The sequence below is a fragment of the Pongo abelii genome, chromosome 12 (genome assembly GCF_028885655.2).
Source record: "Pongo abelii isolate AG06213 chromosome 12, NHGRI_mPonAbe1-v2.0_pri, whole genome shotgun sequence".
NCBI classification, from domain to species: domain Eukaryota; kingdom Metazoa; phylum Chordata; class Mammalia; order Primates; family Hominidae; genus Pongo; species Pongo abelii.
In genome coordinates this window covers 106,548,264-106,576,159 of record NC_071997.2, presented here as the reverse complement: position 1 = coordinate 106,576,159, position 27,896 = coordinate 106,548,264, and the positions used below count along the sequence as shown (strand labels likewise).

The 27,896-nt window shown below is 40.6% G+C and overlaps 1 protein-coding gene across 2 annotated transcripts in view; it reads right to left on the bottom strand.

The window, feature by feature from the left end:
* Nucleotides 1-27,896, bottom strand: part of HADHA (hydroxyacyl-CoA dehydrogenase trifunctional multienzyme complex subunit alpha) — a 54,036-nt gene that overhangs the window by 20,409 nt on the left and 5,731 nt on the right. For both annotated transcript variants that reach the window (XM_063713237.1, NM_001132545.2), the window contains 7 exon segments: nucleotides 25,839-25,972; nucleotides 23,210-23,348; nucleotides 21,167-21,286; nucleotides 19,197-19,299; nucleotides 3,839-3,961; nucleotides 3,233-3,351; nucleotides 1,358-1,414 (listed from right to left, as the gene is read on the bottom strand). In XM_063713237.1, coding sequence (XP_063569307.1) covers nucleotides 1,358-1,414; nucleotides 3,233-3,351; nucleotides 3,839-3,961; nucleotides 19,197-19,299; nucleotides 21,167-21,286; nucleotides 23,210-23,348; nucleotides 25,839-25,972 — 795 coding nt within the window.

Here is a 27,896-nt window from a genome sequence, read left to right as displayed (position 1 = left end):
ATTTTTCTGTACGTATGTCTATGTGTACTTGGTTATATTTTGAAAAAATCAGAAATGCCCCATGAAACATCTAGTACCAGAAGTGTTTTTCTGGTACCTGTCCTGAGCTCTTCAGATATTTTTTTTGTCCTTTTACAGGTTGAGCATCCCTAATCTGAAAATCCAAAATCCAAAATGCTCCAAAATCCAAAACTTTTTGAGTGCCAACATGATGTCATGGGCAAGATATTACACATGTTATGAGCTGCAGTCAAAACGGTTTTATGTGAAAAATTATTAAAAATAATGTATGATATTACCATCAGGCTATGTGTATAAGGTGTATATGAAATTAATTTCATGTTTAGACTCTGATCCCATTCCCAAGATCTCTCATCATATATATGCAAATATTCCACTATCTGACAAAGTCTGAAATCTGAAATGTTTCTAGTCCCAAACATTTTGGATAAGAGATATTCAACTTTATAAAAGAGCAACCATTCTTCGATGATCGTTTAAAACTTAAAAACAAACACAAATCACTTAAATCTGCAACATCACCAAGTTGCTAGAAAAGTACACGGGTAAAGCTGGTACATACATCTCTTCTGTCTTCGTCTTTTAGTGGGTACAAGATACTTCCTTTCCTTTTCCAATTTACCAAAAAATTCAGTTTCATCATCTCTAGGCCTTAACATGTAAGAAAAATATTTTTCTATCTTTGTATTCATTTTGTCTCAATAAAACCTGCCCAAGTGCAGAACAAAAAACACCCAAGTGATTTGTTTTGAAAGGATTAGAACTCTGTTCCTGCCCTTTGTAGAGACAACCTTATTACTAAAAGTAAGTTCAAATGTCTGCAGACCATAGGGTTTTTTCTTTCTTTCTTTTTTTTTTTTTTTTTTGGAGACAGGGTCTCACTTTGTCACCCAGGCTGGAATGCAGTGGTGCGATCTTACTTAGGTCACTGCAGCCTTGACCTCCTGGACTCAAACAATTCTCCTGCCTCAACCCTGCAAGTAGCTGGGACTACGGGTGTATGCCACCGTGCCTGGCTAACTTCTGTAGTTTTTGTAAAGATGGGGTTTTGCCATGTTGCACATGCTGGTCTTGAACTCCTGAGCTCAAGCGATCTGCCCACCTCGGCCTCCCAGAGTGTTGGGATTACAGGAGTAAACCACCATGCCTGGCCCCATTAGGGTATTCTTAGCATCCACTTGCTCGCTGAGATTAATCATAAGAGATGATAAACACTGGAAGAAAAAAATTTTTACTAGGCTTTGGATATTTTTTTCCTTTTTCAGCTTTATACAGAGGATTGGATCTTTAGTTTTCCTTTAACTGATAATAAAACATTGAAAGGAAATAAGTTTACCTGAGATTCAGAGAGATAACCAGCATCACTCCCTTGCTCAATTCCAGTCTTTACCACCTAAAAAACATATAAAGCACTTGCTCAGCGTTGGAATAGATTGGCGAGATGTACAATAATGCTAAATAAAATTGCCAGTGTTGTTAGTCCTCAAAGAGTAAGTCAAAAGTCTAGACTGGAATGAGAAAGAGAAGAGGACTGAGGATCTGGCTGCTCTCGACTGACTTAATTCTCCATCTGTGAGGCTACTGCTAAATCTAGCATAACATGGCCATGAGAAGGAAAGACAAAGCTTGAATTACTCTTCCGGCTTCTCTCCTGATCTTCAAATGTAGGCAGATCCTTAACTTCCACTTTCAGCCCTTTTTGCTCTCTACACTTTCTCCCTCAGATGCATGACCTAGTTTATGACATTAATCATGAACTCTACAAAATTCAGTGTAACATTTGGGGTAAGTACTATCGTAAGTACAATGGCAGGTATAAAAGATGAAAAAAATGACCCTGTACTTACTCACTATCATAATTTATGAGAATGACAAATTTTTAGAAATAAGCAAATTGACATCTCTAACTCTGACTTCTCTGTCTAAACTACTGTTGCTTGAATTTCCCAAAATATCTGAACTCAATGTATCTGAACCTAACTCATAACCTCTTTTTGGCAAGCCTGTTGCTGCTTTCCTGTTTTTACTTTACTAGTCTATCTCAGGGCCTTATTCAAAGCTCAAGCCTGGATTATCAGGACAGTTTTGCTATTTTACTGCTCTACTTTGTCTCTCCTTGGAAACCATTTTTACCCACTACCATGAAAATGGCTCTCTAGAATCTTTATCGGACAAAGGTAAAATTTCTCAATTCATTATTACCAACCTTCTAAAATCTAGCTTCAATCTGCCTTTCTTCAGACTAACATCTCATTATCCCCCACAAACACTGGTCTCACTCATGTTCCTTGAAGAGCCTGTTTTCCAGCTTCCATAACTTTGCTCTAAATGCCCACCCTCCTTGGCAATACCTTCCCTTCACCTATCCTCCACCCAGCTTTCAGGGTTGGGGTCAGATCCCATGAGGCACTTACTGATCTCTTCGTCTCATGGTAATTGTTGCTTCCTCTGTCCCACTTATCTGGCATTAATCGTATGCTGCCTTATATCTCTTAAAGGCTACCCGCCTTAACACATATATGTATCTAACTTCCCCAGTCCAGCCTGTGAGACGAAGGCAGGTGGGGGCATGTTTCATATTTTATGTGCTTTGGTGCCTTCTGCTCAAGATATACTTGCTGACTGACCCATTCACCAATTCTGAAGTCTTTGGTTATATACTCTCTTAATCTTGGACTTTCCACACTGAAAAGTTCTAAGTTTTAAAGTCTACTGTTGGAGATTTCTTGAATCCTGTGATAATTTTAATTATTCTCATTGATCTTTTGCAGAGCTTCTCTACATCATTACATCTTTTTTATAATTACAGCAATGAAGAAGTCCTTGAGGGATTTTAGGTACTGACAATGATGTTGACCAAGAATAGAATAGAGCCATCAATTTTGTTTCAACTACTTTTTGGTTAGTGCCTGACACTCTAATGGCTTTGTTATACTGATATGACAGGTTCCTTTCCTGGTTTTCTGGTTTGTTACTGATACATTAACTGCATCAACCAATGAGTAAGTCCAGCACTGGTTTTCCCCAAATATATCACTTTATATGAGTCCTTACAGCTTGCTATGCCCTTCCCTTATTTTTGGTAAATACTTTAATAGCAGAATTAAGAAATTTAGTACTCAACATACATGGTCCAGAATGGCAATAAGGAGGAGTGATCTATATAAAGGAAGGAAATATGAGAAAAGTGGGAATATTGGGTAAGACTCACATCTATTATTTTCAGAGGTGCAGGATAAAGGCCTTTAGTCTGCTTTCGCACTTTTTCTTCCACTTTTTTGTAAACCTGTTGCCTGACAAATGGAATAGTCATGGCGTACGCTGTCAATTCTGTAAAATAAAATGCTTTTAGATATTTACTATAAAGAGCCTAGATTCCCTTGTTAGTTTATCCTCTAAACTCTGTAAAAATGAAGTAATTCTAGCTATCTGCAAGAACTGCTCTTTATTCTGATACACACAATATAAATTTCAACCTAAGCACTAGCTTAAACATGCTAAGTGATGAACGTTAAAGCTGGGCCTTGGGTACATGAGTGTTTATAACACAATTATCTAGTCTTTTTGTGTTCATGCTTAACATTTTCTAAAATGAAAAGTTTTCTATGACTCAAGGGTCATCATAAGGAAAAAAAAGGTTTTAAAAATTGGCTTTAACTGGCTTGTGTAAAGTTGAGGAGCTGTTACATCTCCTAAGGCTGACTTTATGCTTTGAGTAAATAATGCATTTACCACTTCCTCATTTTGAATCTACAGCAAATAAAATTAAATTCCCAGGAAAGAAGCTTTGCCTTTGTTCTTTAACAACGATACTCACTTTCCACCAATCCCTTGTCTCTCTTTGGAGAGATCTTCTTATCAGCTAGTCCTTTGGCGAAAGTAATTGCAACTTCTTCTAGGTATTCCATTGTCCGTTCCTCTGGAGGTTTTAGTCCTGGTCCTATAAAAATGAATGCAACACTGGAATGCAAATCAGGCTTAGACAAGTCCCAGGTAGTGAAAAACCCAGATTTGCCAAAGCCAAAGGCTCTAGCACAGCATTCCATTTCAGACTGGAGACTGGTAGGTGGCAAAGTCATAAACCAAGAAGTCAAAGAAGGGAAATCACAATGAATAGAGGAGCAACAATATGTTCTAGGTAGAAAACGCGGTCTTAAACTGTTTTCATTTGGCTTCCACTTCTGAGTAGAATGTAGTACGTAACACACACAAAAGGAATGCATTATGTCTACTGCAACCTGCATTCTTGCTGCAAAACTGGAAAGAAAAAAGAACAAATCATGAAATCATCTGTAAAGACACTGGGGAGCTATGGAAATAACAAGGACAATATGAACTAAAATTCTAGAGAGCAAGAGCCTGTCTTAGCTGAACTGATGATTGCTGATCATTTTCTTTTCAGGGATGTGTAATGCTTTTGGGCATGGACTGAAGACTGGACTTGACTCAAGCAGAAGGAAAGTGAAACCATCAGAGATTTTGGTGGTCATGTACAACAGATTAGAAGCTAGAAGAAACCAAGTGCAAAGCCAGTTTTCCCCAAGGAACATTCGTGAAAGTCTAAGATGGTACACAAGGAGGAAGGGGCTAGCTCAGAGAGGTTGAGTGAAATCTCTCATAGTATCATGATGTTTAATAGATAAGGTACTTCTATGGAGAAGGGGGCCTGCAACCAATGTGCAACTGATTTTCCACGCAATGCCTCTGCCAGATCTTGAACCTGCTTGGGGCAAGAGGTTACAGAGCTAGGCTCAAAAAATCTGAAGAACAAGTGCAGTGGCTCATGCCTATAATCCCAGCACTTTGGAAGACTGACACAGGAGGATGGCTCGAGACCAGCCTGGGCAACGTAGTGAGACCCCACCTCTATTTAAAAAGAATCCAAAGAACACAATTTATAGTGCTGTGAAAACAGACACTTACCAGGCTCTCAATCAAAAGTCTGTAAGAGCCACATTGGAGGAGGTGGCTGGGGTCAAAATGGCAATCTTGTGCAGTACTGTGGTACTTAGGAAACAAAATCCCAACTGAGAGAACCCACAGCAGACATACAACCAATCTCTCCCTTAAGACATTTGACCTATTTTTTTTTTTTTTTGAGATGGAGTCTCACTCTATAACCTAGGCTGGGGTGCAGCAGTGATCTCGGCTCACTGCAACCTCTGCCTTCCAGTTTCAAGTGATTCTCTCCTGCCTCAGCCTCCCGAGTAGCTGGGATTACAGGTGCATGCCACTGTGCCCAGCTAAATTTTCTATTTTTAGTAGAGATGGGGTTTCACCATATTGGCCAGGCTGGTCTTGAACTCCTGACCTCAAATGATCTGCCCGCCTCGGCCTCCCAAAGTGCTAGGATTACAGGTGTGAGCCACCAAGCCTGGACCATTTGACCTATTTTGAACCTGTGTGGGGAAGGAGGAATAATAACTAAGCCCAAAACTTTGGAGTGACAAAAGTTCAGTGTCCACAAAAGTCCTAACACAGTCATAATCCTGAGGGAGGCCAGGGCAGCTGGAATCTGTGACGTGAAATGCTGGAGAGCAGCTGCTGCGCAACAGGAGAGCTCCAGAGCTCTAAAGAGTGGTCTTTGAAACTCTGGCCGAGTATTGTTCTGCATGTGCATGAGGGGAAACTATCTGTAGCTGAGGAAAGAACCACATAAAAGGCATGAAATGAAGCAAGGGAAGAATGACCCATAGCCAGGAGACAGATCAACAAATAGACACAGATCCAGAAATGAAAAAAAATGATAGAATGAGCAGACACGATGTTCAAAAGGCTACTGTAAATTCATGCCGTATGTTACAGAAGGTAGAGGAAAACAGGACGATAATGAGGAGAAACTGAAGATACAAAAGTGAATCAACCCCAGCTACTTGGGAGACTGAGGTGAGACGATCACTTGAGCCCAATAGCTCAAGGACCAGACTCGGCAAGACCCCGTCTGAAAAAAAAAAGTGAATCACATGGGATTGGATTAACAGCAGGGATACACTGAAGAGGGAAACATCAGGAAACTTGAATACATGGCAGTAGAAATAACCAGAATGAAAGAAGACCTAAAACTAACAACCCAGAGCTTCATTTTTGGTCAATATCAAATGATCTAACAATGTGAAATTGGAATCTCCAAAAAGGGGAAGGAGACAGAAAAATATTTGAAGAAATAATAGCCAAAGAAGCCTCCAATTTTTATGAAAACTATAAGCCCATATGTCCAAGATGCTCAATGAATCCCAGACATAATAAACTTAAAAAAAAAATCCCAACAAACCAAAGCACATCATAATCAAATTGCTAAAACCAGTCATAAAGGGAAAATCTGAAAGCAGACAGAGGAAGGGAAAGGCACATCATATATAGAAGTATAAAGAAAAGAATGACAGCTGGGCACAGTGGCTCATGCCTGTAATTCCAGTGCTTTGGGAGGCTGAGGCGGGAGGATCACGTGAGCCCAGGGGTTTGAGACCAGCCTGGGCAACATGTTAAGACCTTGTCTCTACAAAAATAATTTTTTTTTTAATTAGCTGGGCATGGTGGTGCACGACTGTAGTCCCAGCTACTCAAGAGGCTGACGTGGAAAGATTGCTTGAGCCCAGAAGTCCGGAGCTTCAGTGAGTTATGATCATACCACTGCATTTTAACCTGGGCAGCAGAGCAAGACCCTGTCTCAAAAAGAAACAAACAAACAAAAAAGTGCCAAGATAAAAGTGACAACAGACTTTTCATCAGAAATTATGCAAGTCAAACACAATGGAGACATTTATAAAGTACCAAAAGAAAAACATTAGCCAGCCAGGTGTGGTGGCTCATGTAATCCCAGCACTTTGGGAGGCCGCGGTGGGCAGATCACTTGAGGTCAGGAGTTCAAGACCAGCCTGGCCAACATGGAGAAACTCTATTAAAAGTACAAAAATTAACCAGGTATGGTAGTGGGTGCCTGTAATTCCAGCTATTCAGGAGGCTGAGATAGGAGAATCATTTGAACCTGGGAGGTGGAAGTTTCAGTGAGCTGAGACTGTGCCACTGCACTCCAGCCTGGGCAATAGGGTGAGACTCTGCTCAAAAAAAAAAAAAAAAAAAAGAGAGAGAAAGAAACATTAGCAATCTAGGAAAAATATCTTTAAAAATGAAGTGGGAAATAGACTTTGTCAGACAAATCAAAAGGTAAGAACAGACCTACACTACAGAAAACACTAAAGGAAGTTCTTCAGGTTGGAAGAAAACCAAATCAGATGGGAATCTGGATCTACCTATACGAAGGATAAAAAGCACTAAAAATGGTAACTATGTGGTCAACTATAAAAAAGATCTTTTCTAATTTTTTATTCTCCTTCAGAGATAATTATCTAAAACAAATATACCAATATATACAAGAATTTATAATGTATGTAGCAGTAAAATGTATAAAAACAATAGCAAAAATGGGGAGTATACAAAATAAATGCATACTCTTTCAAGGTTCTGACACCACATGAAAATATTATCAATTGAAAACAGGCCGGGTGCAGTGGCTGACACCTGTAATCCTAGCACTTTGGGAGGCCGAGGCAGGCAGATCACTTGAAGTCAGGAGTTTGAGACCAGCCTGGCCAAAATAGTGAAACCCCATCTCTACTAATATACAAAAATTAGCTGGGTGTGGTGGTGTGCACCTGTAATCCCAGCTACTCAGGAGTCTGAGGCAAGAGAATTGGTTGAACCTGGGAGGCAGAGATTGCAGTGAGTCAAGATCACACCACTGCACTCCAGCCTGGGCAACAGAGCAAGACTCCGTCTCAAAAAAAAAAAAAGAAAGAAAATAGACTGTGATAGGTTAAAAATGTATACTGTAAAACCCCAGAGCAACCATAAAAGGGAAAAGCAAAGTAAAAGGCCAGTAACGAAGATAAAAAAAAATTTTTTTTTTGAGACGGAGTCTCGCTCTGTTGCCCAGGCTGGAGTGCAGTGACGTGATCTCGGCTCACTGCAACCTCCACCTCCCAGGTTCTAGTGATTCTCCTGCCTCAGCTTCCCAAGTAGCTGGGATTACAGACATGCCACCACGCCAGGCTAATTTTTTGTATTTTTAGTAGAGATGGGGTTTCACCATGGACGGTCTCCATCTCCTGACCTCATGATCCACCCACCTCGGCCTCCCAAAGTGCTGGGATTACAGGCATGAGCCACCGTGCCCGGCCAATAAAAAATTATTAATCCAAAAGAAAGCAGGAAGAAGAAAAAAGGAGCAAAGAACTGACAGGTCACCCTGGAAGGGTTAGAGGACGTACCCTTCACCACCACTGTGAGAAATCAATTTGTGAGGTGAGGCCCAGCATCTTTGCTCTGTGGTTGCTTTCTTTGTAGGTCAGAAATTACAGTGGGAACTGCTACCATCAACTGGGATCCCTAAATGCAATGGGGATAAAAGAATCCCGGGGTGGCAGGGCCCAAGTAGCAGCACCATGCCAAATCAAGGTGGGCATGGTTACCGTAATAAATAGTGGAGCCAAAGCAGTAATCAGAATAGTCTGACTTGCTGAGACCTATAGCATTGGGTAGTCGATCATGGTGTCCCTAGAAAAGAAATAGATGGGCAGTCTACTAACTCTTACTTGATCTGTATAAGCAGAAGAATTCTAGGTCTCGTAAACAGAAGTATAACTTGAATCACCCAAAGAGAGTCATGGCCCCTTAATCAATTCCCAGAAACGAGCTAGTTTACAGACCCAGAATCTCCTTAATGAAAGGGAAGCTGTGTCCTCTTGAGGAGACCTTCCTGTTTATCTTTCTCCTACCCTTCCCCAAAGGGACCTATGGCTATTTGCCTTGCAGAAGGGGAAACAATGATTTTTTGGGGATTACTAGACACTGGCTTCTGAACTAACACTAATTCCAGGGGACCCAAACTTCACTGTGGTCCAGTAGTCAGAGTAGGGGCTTATGAAGTCAAGTGATCAATGGAGTTTTAGCTCAGGTCTGTCTCAGTGGGCCTAGCAGGTCCCTGAGCCCATCCTGCGGTTATTTTCCCAGTTTCAGAATGTACAATTGGAACAGACATACTCAGCAATGAGTAATATCACTATATTCTCTGACTTGTAGAGTAAGGGCTACTCTGGTGGGAAAGGCCAAGTAAAAGCCACTAAAACTGCCTCGACCTAGAAAACAGTAAACCAAAGCAACACCACAATCCTGGAGGGACTGCAGAGATTAGTGTCACCATCAAGGACTGAAAGAGGTAGGGGTGGTGATTCCCACTTCATTCTCATTCAACTTGCCTACTCTGGACAGTGCAGAAAACAGATGGATCTTATAGAATGACAGTGGACTACTGTACATCTAATCAGGTGGCAACTGCAATTCTAACTGGTGTTCCAGATGTCGTTTTATTGCTTGAACAAATTAACATACATCCTTGGACCTGGTATGCAGTGACTGATCTGACAAAAGCTTTTTTTTCTTGGTATCTGTTAGTAAAGACCACCAGAAGCAGTTTGCTTTCAGCAATATACCTTCAATGTCTTACCTTAGGGGTGGGTGTATTGTTTTCAACCATATATCATAATTTAGTCCACAGAGAGCCTGATTACTTTGTCCTTCCACAAGATATCATGCTGGTTCATTACACTGTGATATTATGCTGAATGGATCTGGTGAGCAGGAAGTATTAACTACTCTAGACATACTGGGGGTAAGACATGTGTGTCAGAAGGTGGGAAATAAATCCCTCCAAAATTCAGGGCCTCCTATGTTAGTGAAATTTCTGGGGATCCAGTGGTCTGGGGCATACAAAGACATCCCTTCTATGGCAAAGGGTAAGTGTTGCACCTGGCCCTTCCTACCACAGAAAAACACGCAGAACACCTGGTGGGCTGCTTCAGATTTTGGAGACAACATATTACTCCTTTGGGTTGCTACTCCAGCCCATTTACTGAGTAACTAAAAAAACTGCTAGTTTAAGTGGGACCCAGAACAAGAGAAGCTGTTCTGCCATTTGGGCCATGTGATTCAAACCTGATGGCGCCTGAAGTGTTGGCAGCAGACAGAGGTGCTGTCTGGAGTCTTTAATAGATCTCTATTAGGTGAATCACAACACAGACCCTTAGGATTTTAGAAAAAGCCCTACCATCCTCTGTGAATAACTACTCTCCTTTGGGAAACAGTGTTTGGCTTGTTAGTGGGACTTCGTAGAGACTCAAAGCTTAACCATGGGGCATCAAGTTACGGGTGACCTGAGCTGCTGATCATGAAACAGATGTTGTCTAACCTACTAAGCCATAAAGTGGGGTGTACACGGTAGCACTCCATTATCAAATGGAAGTGGTATATGTAAGACTGGGCTTAAACAGACCCTAAAGGCACAAGCTGCATGAGGAGGTAGCCAAAATACCCCATGGCCCTGTTCTTCTTTGTCTCTCCCAGCCTGCACCTACAGCCTCATGGGGAGTTCTCTATGGCCAGTTGATTGGTAAAGAAAAACTCAGGCCTGGTTTGTAGATATTTCTGTGTGATATGCAGGTACCACCTGGAAGTGCACGGCTGTAACACTACAGTCCCTTCTGGGACATCCCTTAAGGACAGTGGTGAAGGGACAGCCTCCTAGTGGGCAGTACTTCCGGCAGTGCACCTGGTTGTTCATTTTGTTTAGAAAGAAAAATGGCCTGAGCTAAGGGTCTACTCTGATTCATAGGCTGTGGCAAACGGTTTGCCTGGATGGTAAGGAACTTAGAGGGAACACAGATGAAAAACTGTTGGCAAGGTGTTATGGGCTGAATTGTGTCCCCCCTACCCCATTCATATGTTGAAGTCCTATCCTCAAGTATCTCAGAATGTGACTGTAATTGGGGATAGGGACTTTAAAGAAGTGATTAAGTTAAAATGAGGCCATTAGGGTGTGCCCTAATCTAATCTGACTGGTGTCCTTATAAGAAGAAAAAATTTGGACACACAAAAGAGATGCCAGGGATGTGCAGACACAGTAAGAAAGCAGTGCCATCTGCAAGCCAAAGAGAGATGCCTCAGAAGAAACCAAACCTGCTAACACCTGATCTTAGACTTCCAGTTTCCAGAAATGCAAGAAAACATGTTAAGTTTCTGTTGCTTAAGCCACTCAGTCTGGTATTTGTTATGGCAGCCCTAGCAAACTAATATACAAGGACACCTGGGGAATAGGTCAGTGGATAGACCTCTCTGAATAGGCAAATAATGTGAAAACACTTGTGTCCCATTAAATGCTCATCAAAGAGTGACCTCAGCCGAGGATTTCAATGATCAAAGTGGATGGGATGACTCGTTCTATGGATACCAGTCAGCATCTTTCCACACTCACTCTTATCACTGCTTCATGAACAGTGGCCATGATTGTGGGCGTGGAGGTTATGCATGGGCTTAGGCAATATGGACTTTCACTTACTAAGGCCCATCTGGCTACAGCCACTGTTGAGCGCCCAATCAGCCAGTAGGAGAAACCTACACTGAATCCCTCATATGGAGAGTCTTCAGGGTGATCAGGGAGCCACCTTGTGGCAGGCTGAATACTTTGCACTGCTTCTGTCATGGAAAGGGCAGTGCTTTGGTTCTTACTGGAACATTTACTGTGAATATCAATTTGCCTTCCTGGCATGCGATGCTTCTGCCAAAACTACAATTTGTGGACTTACAGAGTGCCTTATGGTATCCCACACCATTATGGTATCCCACAAAGCACTGCTTCTTATCAAGGAACTCACTTCTCAGTAAGTGAAGTGCAGCAATGGGCCATGCTCACGAAACACTGATCTTACTACATCACTGGGAAGCAGTTGGCTCGACAGATGGTGGGATGGACTACTGAAGACTCCATCACAGTGCCAGCTAAGTGGCAGTATTTTGCAGAGTCAATGTCCTCCAGGATGCTGCCAATGTTTTAAGTCAGCTTCCAGTATAGGGTGCTACTTTTCCCACAGCCAGGATTCGTGAGTCCAGAAATCAAGGAAAGCAAACAGAAATTATCCAGTTCACTACTACCGCTAGTGATCTAATCTACCAGCAAAATTTCTGCTTCTTGTCCCTGCAACTTTGGGCTCTGCCTGTCTAGAGGGCTCAGTTCCAAAGGGAGGAATGCTTCTACCAGGAGACACAACAATAATTCTACTGAACTGTTAGTTAAAACTGTCATCTGGCCACTTTGGGCTCCTCATGCCTCGGAATCAACAGGCAGCAGAGGGCCAGGTACTGTACTGGCTGGGGTGATTAATCCTGATTACCAAGGGGAAATTAGGTTGCTACTATACAACAGAGGTAAGGAAGAGTATGTCTCAAATGTGGCAGATCTTTTAGGGTGTCCCTTAGTACTAACATGACCTCTAATTAGTCAGTAGATCACAACCCAGTTCACACAGGACTGCTAGTGGCCTGGAGGACATTTTAGGAATGAAGGTTACCCCACCAGGCAAAGAACTAGGACAAACTGAGGTACTTCCTGAGGGCAAAGGGAATATGAAAAGGGGAGTAGAAATATCACCCTTTCCACACCAAACCTGGTACACAGCCAGTGCATTGCGGTGTCATCTGAGTGAGCTGCAGTCAAGGACTTGGGTCTCTGGGGCTGGCTAAGCTATTATACAAATGTGCATTCCTAGCCTAGATGCCTTCTATTCCTACGTCTTTTTATATGGGGACTTTGGCTGAGGCCTTCTTTAGGTGCCTCTGCTTAAGACCTTGTCAAAGGAGGAAGGGGAAATCTTTTATTTATTTATTTATTTTTTTTGAGATGGAGTTTCACTCTGTTGCCCAGGCTGGAGTGCAGTGGCACAATCTCGGCTCACTGCAACCTCTGCCTCCTGGGTTCAAGTGATTCTCCTGCCTCAGCCTCCTGAGTAGCTGGGATTACAGGCATGTGCCACCACGCCTGGCTAATTTTCGTATTTTTAGTGGAGATGAGGTTTCGTCATGTTGGCCAGGCTGGTCTCGAACTCCTGACCTCAGGTGATCTGCCCGCCTCGGCCTCCCAAAGTGCTGGTATTACAGGCATGAGCCACTGCACCTGGCAGGAAGGGGAAATCTTGAAGACACTTCTCCCAGTCTACTCCACTCTCCTCACCCAGGGTCCATAAAGCCACAGGAACCTTTTGTTCAGGGCTTTCGCAACAGTGAGATGTCCCCCACTTGTATGCTAATCTACCAGATCCTCAACCAGTGTACCATTCCATGGGGAAAATGGTATAGGGAGGAGCTGGCACTTTCTTTGGTTTTAGCCTTTTGTGTAAACTATCATAGTAAGTGAATAAAGGCTCCACTGTTACTTTCCTTTTGGGTTGTTTAATTATTTACTCTGATATTTGATAGCTCAGTTCTCTTTCCAGATCAGCTGAATACTGATCTAGAAATATTATAAATATTCATTTCTGAATACAGTAATGAATACTGTACTATTTATGAGGATTTCTTTCTTATTTTGTTATGAATGTATATAATTAACCAAGTATTTGTTTCTTCTCTATCTCCTTATCATCTATAAGATGTATCCATAATAGTTAACTTTATATCATAGCATTTATGTTACAGAATATGACAGAAGAGTGACTTTCACCCAAGGACTCTGCATCCTCTTCTAGGGAAAGGATTAGTGTATTTTTGGTTGTATAAAGGAGAATTGCATTATGTCAGGATAAAGTATGACTCTTGTCATTGCCTTTATTTGAAGACTAAGTATGACTTTAGGAGATGTGTATGGGTGTCAAACAGACAAGGGGTGGAGTATGATAATCTTCAGATATGTCAACTTGGCTAGGCTACAGCCCAGTTATTCAATAAACATTAACCTAGATGTTACTATGAAGGTATTTTATAAGTGATTAAAGCCCTATCAGCTGATAAACTATCAATATCAGGAATGAATGAGGAGACATCAGTATAGAGTATAAAAACATTAAAATGACAAGTATTATGAACAGCTTTATTGCAATAAATTTGGCAAATTGTTAATAGATGAAATGAACAAATTATTTGAAAGACACAAACTACTACCATAGCTTACTCTAGAATGGAGAACCTGAATAGCCCTACATCTATTAATTGAATTCATAAGTAAAAATTTTCCCAACAAAGAAAACTAGGAGCCCAGGAATTACTGGTTAATTCTATCAAGTATTTAAGAAATAATACCAACTCTACATAAAATCTTACAGAAAATATAAGAGGAGGCCAGGCACAGTGGCTCACACCTGTAATCCCAGCACTTTGGGAGGCTGAGGCAGGTGGATCATGAGGTCAGAAGATTGAGACCATCCTGGCCAACATGATGAAACACCGTTTCTACTAAAAATACAAAAATTAGCCCAAGATCTCGCCACTGCACCACTCCAGCCTGGCGAAAGGGTGAGACTCCTTCTCAAAAAAAACAAAAAACGAAAAACAAAAAAAAAACCAGAGAGGAAAGAACACTTCTCAATTCATTTTATGAAGCCAGCATTATCCTGATGCCAACACCACGCAAAAATATCTTAAGAAAATTATCCTTGAGACTTTATCTCTCATGACGACATAAAAATCCTTTATAATATATGACAACAAAATGGAGTTTATTCCAAGAAGCAAGGCTAGTTCAATATTCAAAAATCAATGTGACTGACATTATTAATAGACTAAAAAAGAAAAAAAAACCCACAATTATCTCCATAGATGGAGAAAAGGCATGACAAAATTCAATACTCATTCTCAGCAAACCTGATAAAGAGCACATATGAAAAACCTACAACTAACATCATACTTAATACTCAATGCTTTCCTCCTAAGACTGAGAACAAGTTGACAATACTTGTTCTCATGACTTCTATCCAATATTGTACAAAGGTCTTAGACATTGTGGTAAGTCAAGAAAAAGAAATAAATGGCATCTATATTGGAAAGAAAGAAGCCAAACTGTCTTTACTTATAGAAAACATAATTATCTATGTAGAAAATCCTCAGGAATCTATTTAAAAAAAAAAAAAGGCTATTAGAACTAGTAAATGAATTTAGCTAAACCACAAGATACAAGGTCCATGTCCAAAAATCTTTGTATTTCTATATTCTAGTGAGAAATTAAAGTTAAAAAAGTAAAACAGCCTACAAGTATGAAATACCTAGGCATTTAAATTTAAGATCTATTCACTGAAAAGTACCAAACACTGCTGAGAGAAATTTAAAGACCTAAATAAACAGAGAACTTTACCATGTTCATAGATGAAATGACTCAATATTTTTAAGCTGTCAATTCTCCCCAAATTTATATACTGATTCAATGCAATTCCAATAAATATCCTAGCAGGTATTTTTGTAGATATGGACAAAATGATTATAAAATTTATACGCAAATGCAAAGAAACTAGTATGAGCAAAATAATTTTGAAAGAAGAGACCTGAGTTGGAGGACTTATACTGCTTAATTTCAGGATTCCCTATAAAAACACAATAATCAAGACAGTGTGGTATTGGTTTAACAAAAGACATATAGATAACTAGGAATAGGAAATCCAATTGGCCCAAACAGATAAGGTCAGTTGATTTTTGATCAAGGGGTCAAAGTAGTTCACTGGGAAATAGTCGTCTTCTCAACAAGTGGTGCCAGGACATTTGGATATTCAGATGCAAAAAGGGAAGAAAAGGCCCTCAATCCTTACCTCACACCATATACAAACTTGAAATGAATCACAGACCAAAATGTAAGAGCTAAAACTAGAAAATTTCTAGAAGAAAGTATACAGGAACATCTTAGTGATATTGAGTTAGAAAAATACTTTTTAGATCCCACACTAATAGCATGATCCATAAATACTTCAAATGGATCACAGACCAAAATGTAAAAGCTAAAACTAGAAAATTTCTAGAAGAAAGTATACAGGAAAATCTTAGTGATCTTGAGTTAGAGAAATATTTTTTAGATACCACACTAATAGCATGATCCATAAAAGAGAAACTTGATAAACCAGACTTCATTAAAATTAAGGATTTCTGCTCTTATATAGTGAAAAGATAAGCCACAGACTGTGAGGAAATATTTGCAAATCATATATTTGATAAAGGACTCATATCCTGATATATAAAGAACTCTGAAAACTCGATAATAGGAAAAACACTCAGTCCAAGAAAATGGGCAAAAAATTTGAACAGATGCTTCTTTATCAAATAAGATATACAGATATTCAATATCTTTGGTAATTAGGGTAATATAAAAACCACAATGAAATATGACTACATTCCAGCTGGGTGTGGTGGCACATGCCTGTAATCTCAGCACTTTGGGAGGCTGAGGCGGGTGGATAACTTGAGGTCAGGAGTTTGAGACCAGCCCTTGACAACATGGTAAAACCCGATCTCTACTAAAAATACAATAATTAGTTGGACATGGTGGTGGGCGCCTGTAGTCCCAGCTACTTGGGACACTGAGGCAGGAGAATCGTTTGAACCTGGCAGGCAGAGGTTGCAGTGAGCCAAAATTTTTCCACTACACTCCAGCCTGGGCAACAGAGCGAGACTGTGTCTCAAAAAAAAAAAAAAAAAAAAAAAAGAACTGTTACTACATTCCTGTTAGAACGTCTAAAATTAAAAAGATTGACCATGCAAAGTGGTTGGTACCTAGAACTCTCATACACTGCTGGTGGGAATGCAAAAGAGTATAACCACTTTGGGAAAACAGTCTGACAGAAAAGCAAACACATACCTAGCAAATGCTAGTGGCACATGCCTCATAATCCCGGCTTCTTGGGAGGCTAAGGCAGGAAGATTGCTTGAGCCCAGGAGTCTGAGGCCAGCCTGGGTGACATAGCAAGACTCAAAGTCTCATCTCTAAATTTTTTTTTTTTCTTCCCAGAGATAAGGTCTCCCTCTGTCACCCAGGCTGGAGTGCAGTGGCCTGATCAACACTCAATGTGACTTCAAACTCCTGGGTTCAAGCAATCCTCCTGCCTCAGCCTCCCTAGCAGCCAGGACTACAGGCATGTGCCACCACACCCAACTAGTTAAAACTTTTTATTTTGTTGAGACAGAGTCTTGTTATGTTGCTCAGGCTAAACTTTTTTTTTCAAAAGCTAATATATATCTGTTATATGGACTAGCCAATCCACTCTTCAGTACTTACCCAACAGAAATGAAACATTTGTCCACATAAAGACTTTTTTTTTTGAGACAGAGTCTCGCTCTGTCACCCAGGCTGGAGTGCAGTGGCGCAATCTTGGCTCACTGCAACCTCCACCTCCTGGGTTCAAGCGATTCTCCTACCTTAGCCTCCCGAGTAGCTGGGACCACAGGTGCACACCACTACACCCAGCTAATTTTTGTATTTTTAGTAGAGATGAGGTTTCGCCATGTTGGTCAGGCTGGTGTTGAATTCCTGACCTCAGGTGATCAGCCTGCCTCAGCCTCCCAAAGTGCTGGGATTACAGGCTTGAGCCACCACGCCCAGTCACGCCCACATAAAGACTTAAAGATGAATGTTCATAGCAGCTTTATTCAGAATAGCCCTAAATTAGAAACAACTCAAATGCTCATCATTTGGTGAATGGATAAACAAACAATGGTACATTTCTACAACGGAGTAACACTCAGCAATAAGAAGGAACAAACTGCTGATATATGCAACAGTATGGATGCATCTCAAAAGCATTATGCTAAGTGAACGAAGATTAAAACAAGCTACATACCAGAAATGTTTAAAAATTTTTGTTTAAAAGATGGCATCTCACTCTGTTGCTCAGGCTGGAGTGCAGTGGTGTGATCATAGCTCACTACAGCCTTGAACTTCTGGGCTCAAACAATATTCCTGCCTCAGCCTCCTGACTAGCTGGGACTACAGGTATACACTATGATACCCAGCTAATTGAAAAAAAAAATTCTTTTTTAAGAGATGGGATCTTGCTCTGTTGTCCAGGCTGGTCTTGAATTCCTGGCCTCAAGCAATTCTCCCACCTCAGCCTCCCAAAATGCTATGATTACAGGTGTGAGCCACCATGCACGGCTATTTTTGGATTGTGGCAGTGTTTACACAGCTATATACATTTTCAAAACTCAAATTATACATTAAAAGTTGGTCAATTTCACCAGACACAGTGGCTCACACCTGTAATCTCAGCACTTTGGGTGGCTGAGGGAGGAGGATTACTTGAGCCTGGAGTTTGAGACTAGCCTGGACAACAGAGTGAGATCTCGTTTCTACAAAAAATAAAAAATTAGCTGGTGTAGCAGCATATGCCTGTGGTCTCAGCTACTCGGGGGGCACAAGTGGGAAGATCATTTGAGCCCAAAAAGTTGAGGTTGCAACAAGCTATATTCACACCACTATACTCCAGTCTGAGCAACAGAGTGAGACCCCAACATGCCCACACACACACACACACACAAAATTAATACATTTACTATTATGTAAATAATATCTCAATAATGCTGATTTTCAATAAATATAAGAGGGTGATGAACACACAAGTCAGAATAGTGGCTTCTTTGGATAAAGGGAGGCAAAGAAACTGAATGGGAGGAAGTGGCCCATCAGTAGATGTCAATTATTGTTAATATTCTCAGGTTGGTTGTTTCATTTATTATATTACTAAAACAGACATAAGAAACTGAAGGAAGGTTATGCATGGATAATGATACAGGTAATTTAAGAACCAAAAATAATGACTTGACTGAATTCTGTACTCCTAATGTTCTAATTATAAAGCAAAATAAAAATCAGGGTGATATTGAAAATGATTTAGTATTAGCTATTTTAGAATAGCTAATACTTAGCTTAATTAGAATAATTACCTTCCTTAGAATAATGACTCATTTCTTAAGAGTCTGAGCTTCATTCTGTGCTTCCTGTGATATTCAAGAGGTTAACCGTTTTTTCTTTTGAGATGGGAGTCTGGCTCTGTTGCCCAGGCTGGAGCGCAATGGCATGATCTTGGCTCACTGCAACCTCAGCCCCACCAGGTTCAAGCGATCCTCCTGCCTCAGCCTCCCAAGTAGCTGGGACTACAGGTTTGCGCCACCACACCCGGCTAATCATTTTTAGTGGAGACAGAGTTTCGCCATGTTGGCAAGGCTGGTCTCAAACTCCCGACCTCAAGTGATCTTCCCGCCTCAGCCTCCCAAAGTGCTGGGATTACAGGTATGAGCCACCATGCCTGGCCTAAGAGGTTAACTCTTTAAGAAAATAAGTAACTTTATAAGGCCCAACTCTGAGATGTGCTAACACTTACCCAGGGGTTCCACCAGTTGGTCAACCAGTCCCATTTTCTTTGCCCTGTCTGCACGAATGCTTCTACCAGTCAGCATCATGTCCAAAGCAGCAGGCACACCCACCTAACAGGCAAGCAAGGATGAGAATATAGGGGGAAAAAAATCAGGGTGATAATTATATAGTTTACAAATCATCAAATGAACAAATATTAAAATGAGAAAAGTCAAGCCATATGTTTATGCTATTTGTCAATAGCATAGATAAGTTATATTTAATATACTGATATACACTTGGGTAATTTTGGGGATTAGATACCTCTAGCTGAAGCAAAAATGTCTTTATCTCTTAATTCAATATATAGGATTTTTATACTAATAAGGTAAAGAATTTCATGTTTCCTAAAATTATACATTTTTGTTATTCTGAGGGGTTTTTTTCTATCATATATATAATATGTAAAATTCTGGCTAGGCACGGTGGCTCACACCTGTAATCCCAGCACTTTGGGCGGCCAAGGCAGGCGGGTCACCTGAGGTCAGGAGTTTGAGACCAGCCTGGCCCGACATGGTGAAACCCTGTCTTTACTAAAAATACAAAAAATTAGCTGGGCGTGGTGGGGCACACCTGTCATTCCAGCTACTCGGGAGGCTGAGGCACAAGAATTGCTTGAATCCGGAGGTGGAGGCTGCAGTGAGCCAAGATCACGCCACTGTACTCCAGCCTGAGCAACAAGAGTGACTCTGTCCCAAAAATAAAATAAAATAAAATTCTCATATTGAAACTAGCGAAGACTCTGAGAAACCTAATAGTTTTGACAAAGTCTTTAAAAAGAATTTTAAGCTTAACAAAAATAGAACTCAGCTAGGGCTGCTTATATGGCATACTAGAAGAGTGGCTTCTAGCAACATTCAAATACCAGCTATAGTTTAAGAAAAAAAAAAGAAGAAAGAAAGAAACTCAGCAAATATTTTTGTTACACATATATGCATATTCATTTTTTCAATAAATCCTTTTGACATTCCTATGAAGGAAAGCACATTATTATTATTAGAAAATTAACACCATAAACCTTGTTTTCTTTTGCGCTCAATTGAGATCAACTTCCCTGCAAAGAGTATTTCTGTTGAGCCTTGTTTTCACTGAGGAATCTAGAGTGCCAGAAGCTATGAGGTTCAGTGGGCCCTTGAGTTGACATTAAGATTGCTCTGCAGCATCCAGGTCTGACTGTCCTTCCCTTCTCCTTGGAATTCAAAGCCTGCTGAGCCTCTTTTGGTTCCATAAAACACAGCAATGAGAACATCCAAATCAGACAATGAGGGAAAAGTCTGCCTCTTATATTTGTTATGAAATATTAATATGACTTATGGTTTTGAAAAACTGTTAAGATGGTACTATGTGGAAAAGGAACCAATTAAAACATAAGCTCCAGAAAAGCAAGACATGCATCTTAGTTATCTTTATCCTTCCTCAGAGACTAACAAAGGACCTTGATCAATAATTCTGTGGAATTAGGCCAGGCGTGGTGGCTCATGCCTGTAGTCCTAGCACTTTGGGAGGCCGAGGTGGGAGGATTACCTGAGGTCGGGAGTTCAAGACCAGCCTGGCCAACATGGTGAAACTCCATCTCTACTAAAAAATATAAAAAATTAGCTGGGTACAGTGGTGCACACCTGTAATTCCAGCTATTGGGGAGGCTGAGGCAGGAGAATCGCTTGAACCTGGGAGGAGAAGGTTGCAGTGAGCTGAGATCGCACCACTGCACTCTAGCCTGGGCTACAGAGCAAGACTTTGTCTCAAAAAAAAAAAAGAAAAAAAAAAATCTGTGGAATTGAAAAAATAAGTACCAGGAATAAAGTCTGTCATTGATCCTGTACACTCATATTTTATTTGGTTTTTTAATTCTACAATGAATGCCCATATTATGCATTTTATACAAGAAAACAGATCTAAAGAGGGCATATAGGTTCACAAAGGGGATGTTAGACTCACCATTTTGGGCAGCCTTTGTGTGCCTCCTGCTCCTGGTAAGGCCCCCAGCAAGACTTCAGGGGTACCTAATACTGTTTTTCTGTCTTTTGTTGCTATTCTGTATTGGCATGAAATGGCAAGCTTTGAACAAATGAAAGAAAATTAGAATGTTAGAAAATGTAACTTAGTAGCAACTTGAGATGGATAAGGGTCTAAGGATTACTTATAAAGCAGAAATGTGCTCACAGAATAAACTGAAATTCCTTAGGCTGGCATTTAATAATTTCTAGAATTTACCTTTTTAGCCTTTTTTTCATACTTTTCCTCTAATTTACTAACCTCTTTTTGGGCCGTAGATCTCCTAAAAAATCTACTGAAAGCTGGAGAAGCTCTCAAGAGAAAAATGTACACACAATTTTTTATAGACCCCAGGTTAAAAAGCCCTGGACTCTCCAATCAAGCATGTCTACTTACGGTGTCCTAGTTGGCTTTGCTTTTGCCTTTGCTCACACCATACCATATGCGGGATTGTTTTTCCCTCTATATTCTGGTTAATCAAATTCTGCTTATAGTTTAGGACCAGGCACAGGTTTTCTTAATTAATATAGTCATGTGTCACATAATGAGGGGGATATGTTCTGAAAAATGTGTCATTAGGCAATTTTGTTGTTGTGTGAACATCGTAGAGTGTACTTACACAAACCCAGATGGCAGAGCCTGCTACGCATCTAGGCTATATGGGATAGCCTATTGCTCCTAGTCCAGCAGTCCCCAACCTTTCTGATGCCAGGGACCGGTTTTGTGGAAGACAATTTTTCCAAGAACTGGGGGTGGGGTGGGAGGGAGTGGTTTCAGGATGAAACTGTTCCACTTCAAATCATCAGGCATTAGAGGCCAATGGAGTGCGCAACCTGGATCCCTCTCATGTGCAGTTCACAACAGGTTTCCAGCTCTTATGAGAATCTAATGCCACTGTTGATATGACAGGAGGCGGAACTCAGGCGGTAATGTTCACTCGCCCACTGTTCACCTCCTGCTGTGGGGCCCAGTTCCTAACAGGCTATGGCCTGGGGACTGGGGACCCCTGTCCTAAGGGGCTACAAACCTGGACAGCATGTGACTATTGAATACTGTAGGCAACTGTGGCACAGTGATAAGCATTTCTGTATTTAAACACAGAAAAGGTATAGAAAAATGTAGTGTTACAGTCTTATAGAACCACTGTTGTATATGCAATTGGTCATTGAAACGTTATGTGGTAAATGACTGCATATGTGAAAGTGTCTGGCACAGAGTTCAGCATGTGAAAAGTGCTCAATGAATGTTTCCTTTTCCCCTTCTTTTTTTTCCTACATGTTCGGGTCTAGTAAGCATCTCTTCTCTCAAATCTTCTATTATTTACTATCTTTACTACTGACAAAGCACTTATATTATGCTTTATGTGTCTCAACCAGACTTAAGTAGCTTAAGAGCCTAGATCACACTTCTGAATCTTTGCCCTGCAAACTTGAACCAGATTTTTACAACTGAAAAGGACATTAGAGATGCAATTCAAATGAAAACACCACACCTTCATTTACTTGCTCTGTGTCACATGGATTAAGGATTAACAGCTATCCAGAAGTTTGATAACTAAAAACAAAGCTAGCTAGGCACAGTGGCTCACACCTGTAATCCCAGCACTTTGGGAGGCCGAGGCGGGAGGATCACCTGAGGTCAGGAGTTTGAGACCAGCCTGGCCAACATGGTGAAACCCCATATCTACTAAAAATACAAAAATTAGCTGGGCATGGTGATGCACACCTGTAATCCCAGCTACTGGGGAGGCTAAAGCAGGAGAATTGTTTGAAGCCGGGAGGCAGAGGTTGCAGTGAGCCAAGATTGTGCCATTGCACTCCAGCCTGGGAGACAAGAGCAAAATTCCGTCTCAAAGCAAAAAACAAAAAACAAAGCTGATTCTCCTCCAGAAACTTTTTCCAGGCAAAGCAGTAGCCTAAGGGTTTACAGCTGATGAATGCCACTAATGAGTTGGACAGTATCTCAATAACTTTAGAATATCTATACCTCAAGTCCTCCTCCCAGGCAGGATCCATTGATGGCAGCCACAATAGGCTTTGTGGACTTTTCAAGTTTCTCAACTATTCTCTGTGCTTCTTGTGATAGCTGTGTTACTTCTTGAAGGGTCTTGCAAGCAGCTAACATGCTGCATTATCCATAAAAGTAGAGAAGAGAGAAAAAGATAAAACTATAACTTATTTGGTTCAATACTTATTCACTATACACTTATCCTATCATGCATCAATATTTGGTGATGAATCTTCAAATACTCAGAAGGTTAAGAATGATTTTGCTTCAAATAGCACAATAGCAGCAACATCATCTCTCCATAAAAAGTGTTAAACTTCTGGATCCCTGAGACCATCCTGGCTAGCACGGTGAAACCCCGTCTCTACTAAAAATACAAAAAATTAGCCGGGCATAGTGGCGGGCGCCTATAGTCCCAGCTACTCGGGAGGCTGAGGCAGGAGAACAGTGTGAAACCGGGAGGCGGAGCTTGCAGTGAACCGAGATCGTGCCACTGCACTCCAGCCTGGGCGACAGAGCGAGACTCCGTCTCAAAAAAAAAAAAAAAAAAAATTCTGGATCCAGAAAACATAAATGTGTTGCATAATTTATTTTTACTTCTGTAATAAATCATTAAATTACAAAGCTTGGTACAAGGGAAAATCATCTTTGGTAAATTACTTCACTATCAGATTAAACATTTCACTATTAGGTAGTTAAACAGCAATAAAAATGATGCAAAAGAAAAGCTTCCAAGTTGTTTAGAGAAATCTAAAACATTTTAACAGATCCCCCTAATGATTAAAAATGACCAGGTAGGCCAGGCATGGTGGCTCATGCCTGTAATCCGAGCACTTTGGGAGGCCAAGGCAGGTGGATTACCTGAGGTCAGGAGTTCGAGACCAGCCTGGTCAACATGGTGAAACTGTGTCTCTACTAAAAATACAAAAATTAGCTGGGCATGGTGGTGCATTCCTGTAGTCCTGGCTACTCGGGAGGCTGAGGCGAGAGAATCACTGGAACCTGGGAGGTGCAGGTTGCAGTGGGCCGAGATCGCACCACTGTACTCCAGCCTGGACGGCAGAAGGAGACTCCGTCTCAAAAACAAATAAGTAAATAAAAATGATCAGGTGCAATGATGTTCCACTCAATGTCCTTTAATTTCAGTTTGTTTCATTTGCTACTTTGTGAACACATTTAGGATATGGATTTTGTACTTTTGACCAAGGATAACTAGTATATTCTGTAATTTTATACACTGAGAGTTGCTCAGCTGGCCTCATAGAAGCTACATGTATTTTCCTCTGGATATAGGTAGCTACTGCCAGGTACATCAGTGTCTTGTTAGACTTTATAAATGTTCTGTTTAATGTTGATTTTTTAGAAGACCCAAAATTATCTTATCAAGTGGTTTTTCTTCTAGCTGAATTATTTGTGCCTAACAAGAGACTGATTACTACACATAAATAATTACACTTTCAGTACAAATTACTAAACCTACAATGCTGGCTATCATTGTCTAAAATACAAAGAACATAACAAATACCCATATTTTAATGGAATTGACAACTTAACATTTTAACCTATTAAACTGACACTAGAATATCATTTCCCCTCTTTATGTATGTGTAAACGATTGTAAATAAGTTAATGTAAGCACGCATTCCACCATTTAGCAGAGGAAAAGAAAATACTAGCTGCATCTGTAAAGCTGCCTTTAACAATCAAGTCCTACCACCCACTTCATTTCCCCGAAGCAGCCATCTTCATGTTTGTAGTGTCTCCTTCCAGACCAACTACGATTGTGTCCGTAAATAGTATCAAGAATTATTCCATGTTTGGTTTTAAAACATTTACAGAAACTATATACTGTATGAAACATTCTGCAATTTGCTTTTCTTTTAACTTAACCTTATGTTTTTGAGTTCTAACATCATATTGTGGATCTAGTTAATTCCTTTTACCTGTTTTGTAGTATTCTATTGTGTGAATAGTCCACATTTTACTTGCCCATTTTCCTACTGACTGACATTTGGTTTTAAATTCTTCATTATTTTACACTACACAGGACCAAACATCCTTGTACACTGGTTCTTATAAACAAGGGTTGAGATTTCTCTAGATCACATGATGTGTGTGTGTGTGTGTGTGTGTGTGTGTGTGTGTATATAGTGTGTATATATATATATATATATATACTTTTTTTTTTTTTTAAGACAGTCTCACTCTGTCACCCAGGCTGGAGTGCAGTGGTGCGATCTCAGCTCACTGCAACCTCTGCCTCCCAGGTTCAAGGGATTCTCGTGCCACAGCCTCCTGAGTAGCTGAGATTACAAGCGTGTGCCACCGTACCTAATTTTTGTATTTTTAGTGGAGACAGGGTTTCACCATGTTGGCCAGGCTGGTCTTGAGCTCTTGGCCTCATGTGATCCGCCTGCCTTGGCCTCCCAAAGTGCTGGGATTACAGGCAAGAACCACCACACCCAGCCTGATATGTACATTTTCAATTTTACAGGCCTGTGTCACTGTGCCCAGCACTTCTACTTTCTTTTAAAAGGAGAAATTATTAGGCCTAAGAAACACACTGTTAACCAAGATAAAAGGTGACTTCAAGTTTCCTAAAACTTACTTGATATCAGCACCTGCAATAAAGCAGCCTGGCTTTGATGAGATAAGGACGGCACTTCTGATTTGATCACTGGCCCAGATTTCATTCATAACTTCTGAGAACTCTGAATGCAGCTCTTTACTCAGTGTATTTACCTGCCAAAGGGAAATATATACAGGTAAGGGTTTAAATTTGAAGCACCAGATGTACATACCACCATCAAATGCTATTTTGATTATAAGAAATATACTTATCCAGCAGAAATATACTGTTAGAAGAGAGTAAGAAATATCACTCTCCCAGCAAGTCAGTAGCTTTCTATTCAGGCAGCTTTGGCCCACTGTAAGCACCCCTTCCTTTAAAAATAGGTCTTCTCAAAGGAGAAACTCAGGGTCATCCTCAGAGTTTGAATCATATGTAGGCTATAAACAAATAGGTCTACAAACATTTATTGGCATGGAAAAAATCTGTATAATGTTAAGAAAAAAATGAAATACAAATAAGACATATAGGCCAGGCATGGTAGCTCATCCCTGTAATCCCTGCACTTTGGGAGGCCAAGGCAGGCGGATCACTTGAGTTCAGGAGTTCGAGACCAGCCTGGGCAACATAATGGAACCCTGCCTCTACAGAAAATACAAAAATTAGCCGGACCTGGCAGCACACGCCTATAGTCCCAGCTACTCAGGAGGCTTAGGTGGGAGGATCACCTGAGCCTGGGGAGGCTGAAGCTGCACTGACCTGTGACTGTGCCACTGCACTCCAGCCTAGGCAACAGAATGAGACCCTATCTTCAAAAAAAACCATATAGTATGATCTTAGCTTTGTAAATATTATTAATTGAAACTGAATTAAATGCGATTATCCCATGGAAGATGCCAAGAAAAAGATGTGGTTATCTTTGGGTTTGAATTATGAATGGTTATTATTTTCTTCTTTATAATTTTTTACAGTTGAAAAATTTTCTACCATTGACATATATTATTTTTGTGTTCAGGAAAAATGTCCAACCTAAGGAAATTCTGAAAAAATATCTTAAGCTTGAATCATTGGTTAGTGGGTGCTAAAATTTACTCTAGTAAAGGGGAATGGCTCTTATTTACCTTAATTTGTGATAGTTGTCAACTGCTTCCATCTAGGTCTTATTACATCTAAGCCTCTGGCTATAAGTTTGTTGTTGTTGTTTTTTAGAGAGACAAGGTCTTGCTCTGTGGCCCAGGCTGGAGTGCAGTGGTGCAATCATAGCTCACTGTAACCTTGAATTCCTAGGCTTAAGTGATCTTTCCGCCTCAGCCTCCCGAGTAGCTAGCACTACAGGTGAACATCACTATACCCAACTATTTTTTATTTTTTATAGAGACAAGGTCTTGCTATGTTGCCCAGGGTGGTCTCAAACCCCTGGGCTGAAGTGATCCTCCTGCCTCGGCCCTCCAGTGTTGGGATTATAGGTGTGAGCCACAGTGCCCGGCCTGGCTACAAGATTTTTAAAGTAAGAATACACCAAATTTAGATGGGGGAAAGCATGGACTCTCACAATAAAGCTCTTCTTGGCAAAAGAATGGATTACTGTTACACACTTTATTGAAGCTGCCAAAAACAAATGAAGTTTCAATTCGAACAGAACTTGATTTCCAATATGTGAATTGCATTGAGTCATTCAGATCCCTCAGGAAGCTTAAGAGCCAAGTATCCACATTTCACCCAGCCAACTTACTATGAATAGTGACTTATGTCAGGCAAGTAATGAAGAAAATGGATTAACAACCTCATATTTAAGATGGGTAGGCAAATTTTGAGTCTTATAAACAAAGCTTGTACTCTGGTTCTTCTCTAATAAGTCACCTCCTCATTCTACACTATAACCAGGAGGCTAGTGGCACCTAAGGTCAACAAGAGGAATTCTTACGCAAGAACCTCTGCTTTAGAAAACTGGTTCCCTTGGCAATCTGTCAAAGTTTAACATAACTATCAAAACTGTAAATTCATGTAAGATTACTGCCAGATTGGTAGATTTGGGGAAATATGGGATATATCTTTCCCATTCAGGACTAGATTCATAACGCGGTTAGTAGAAAAAAA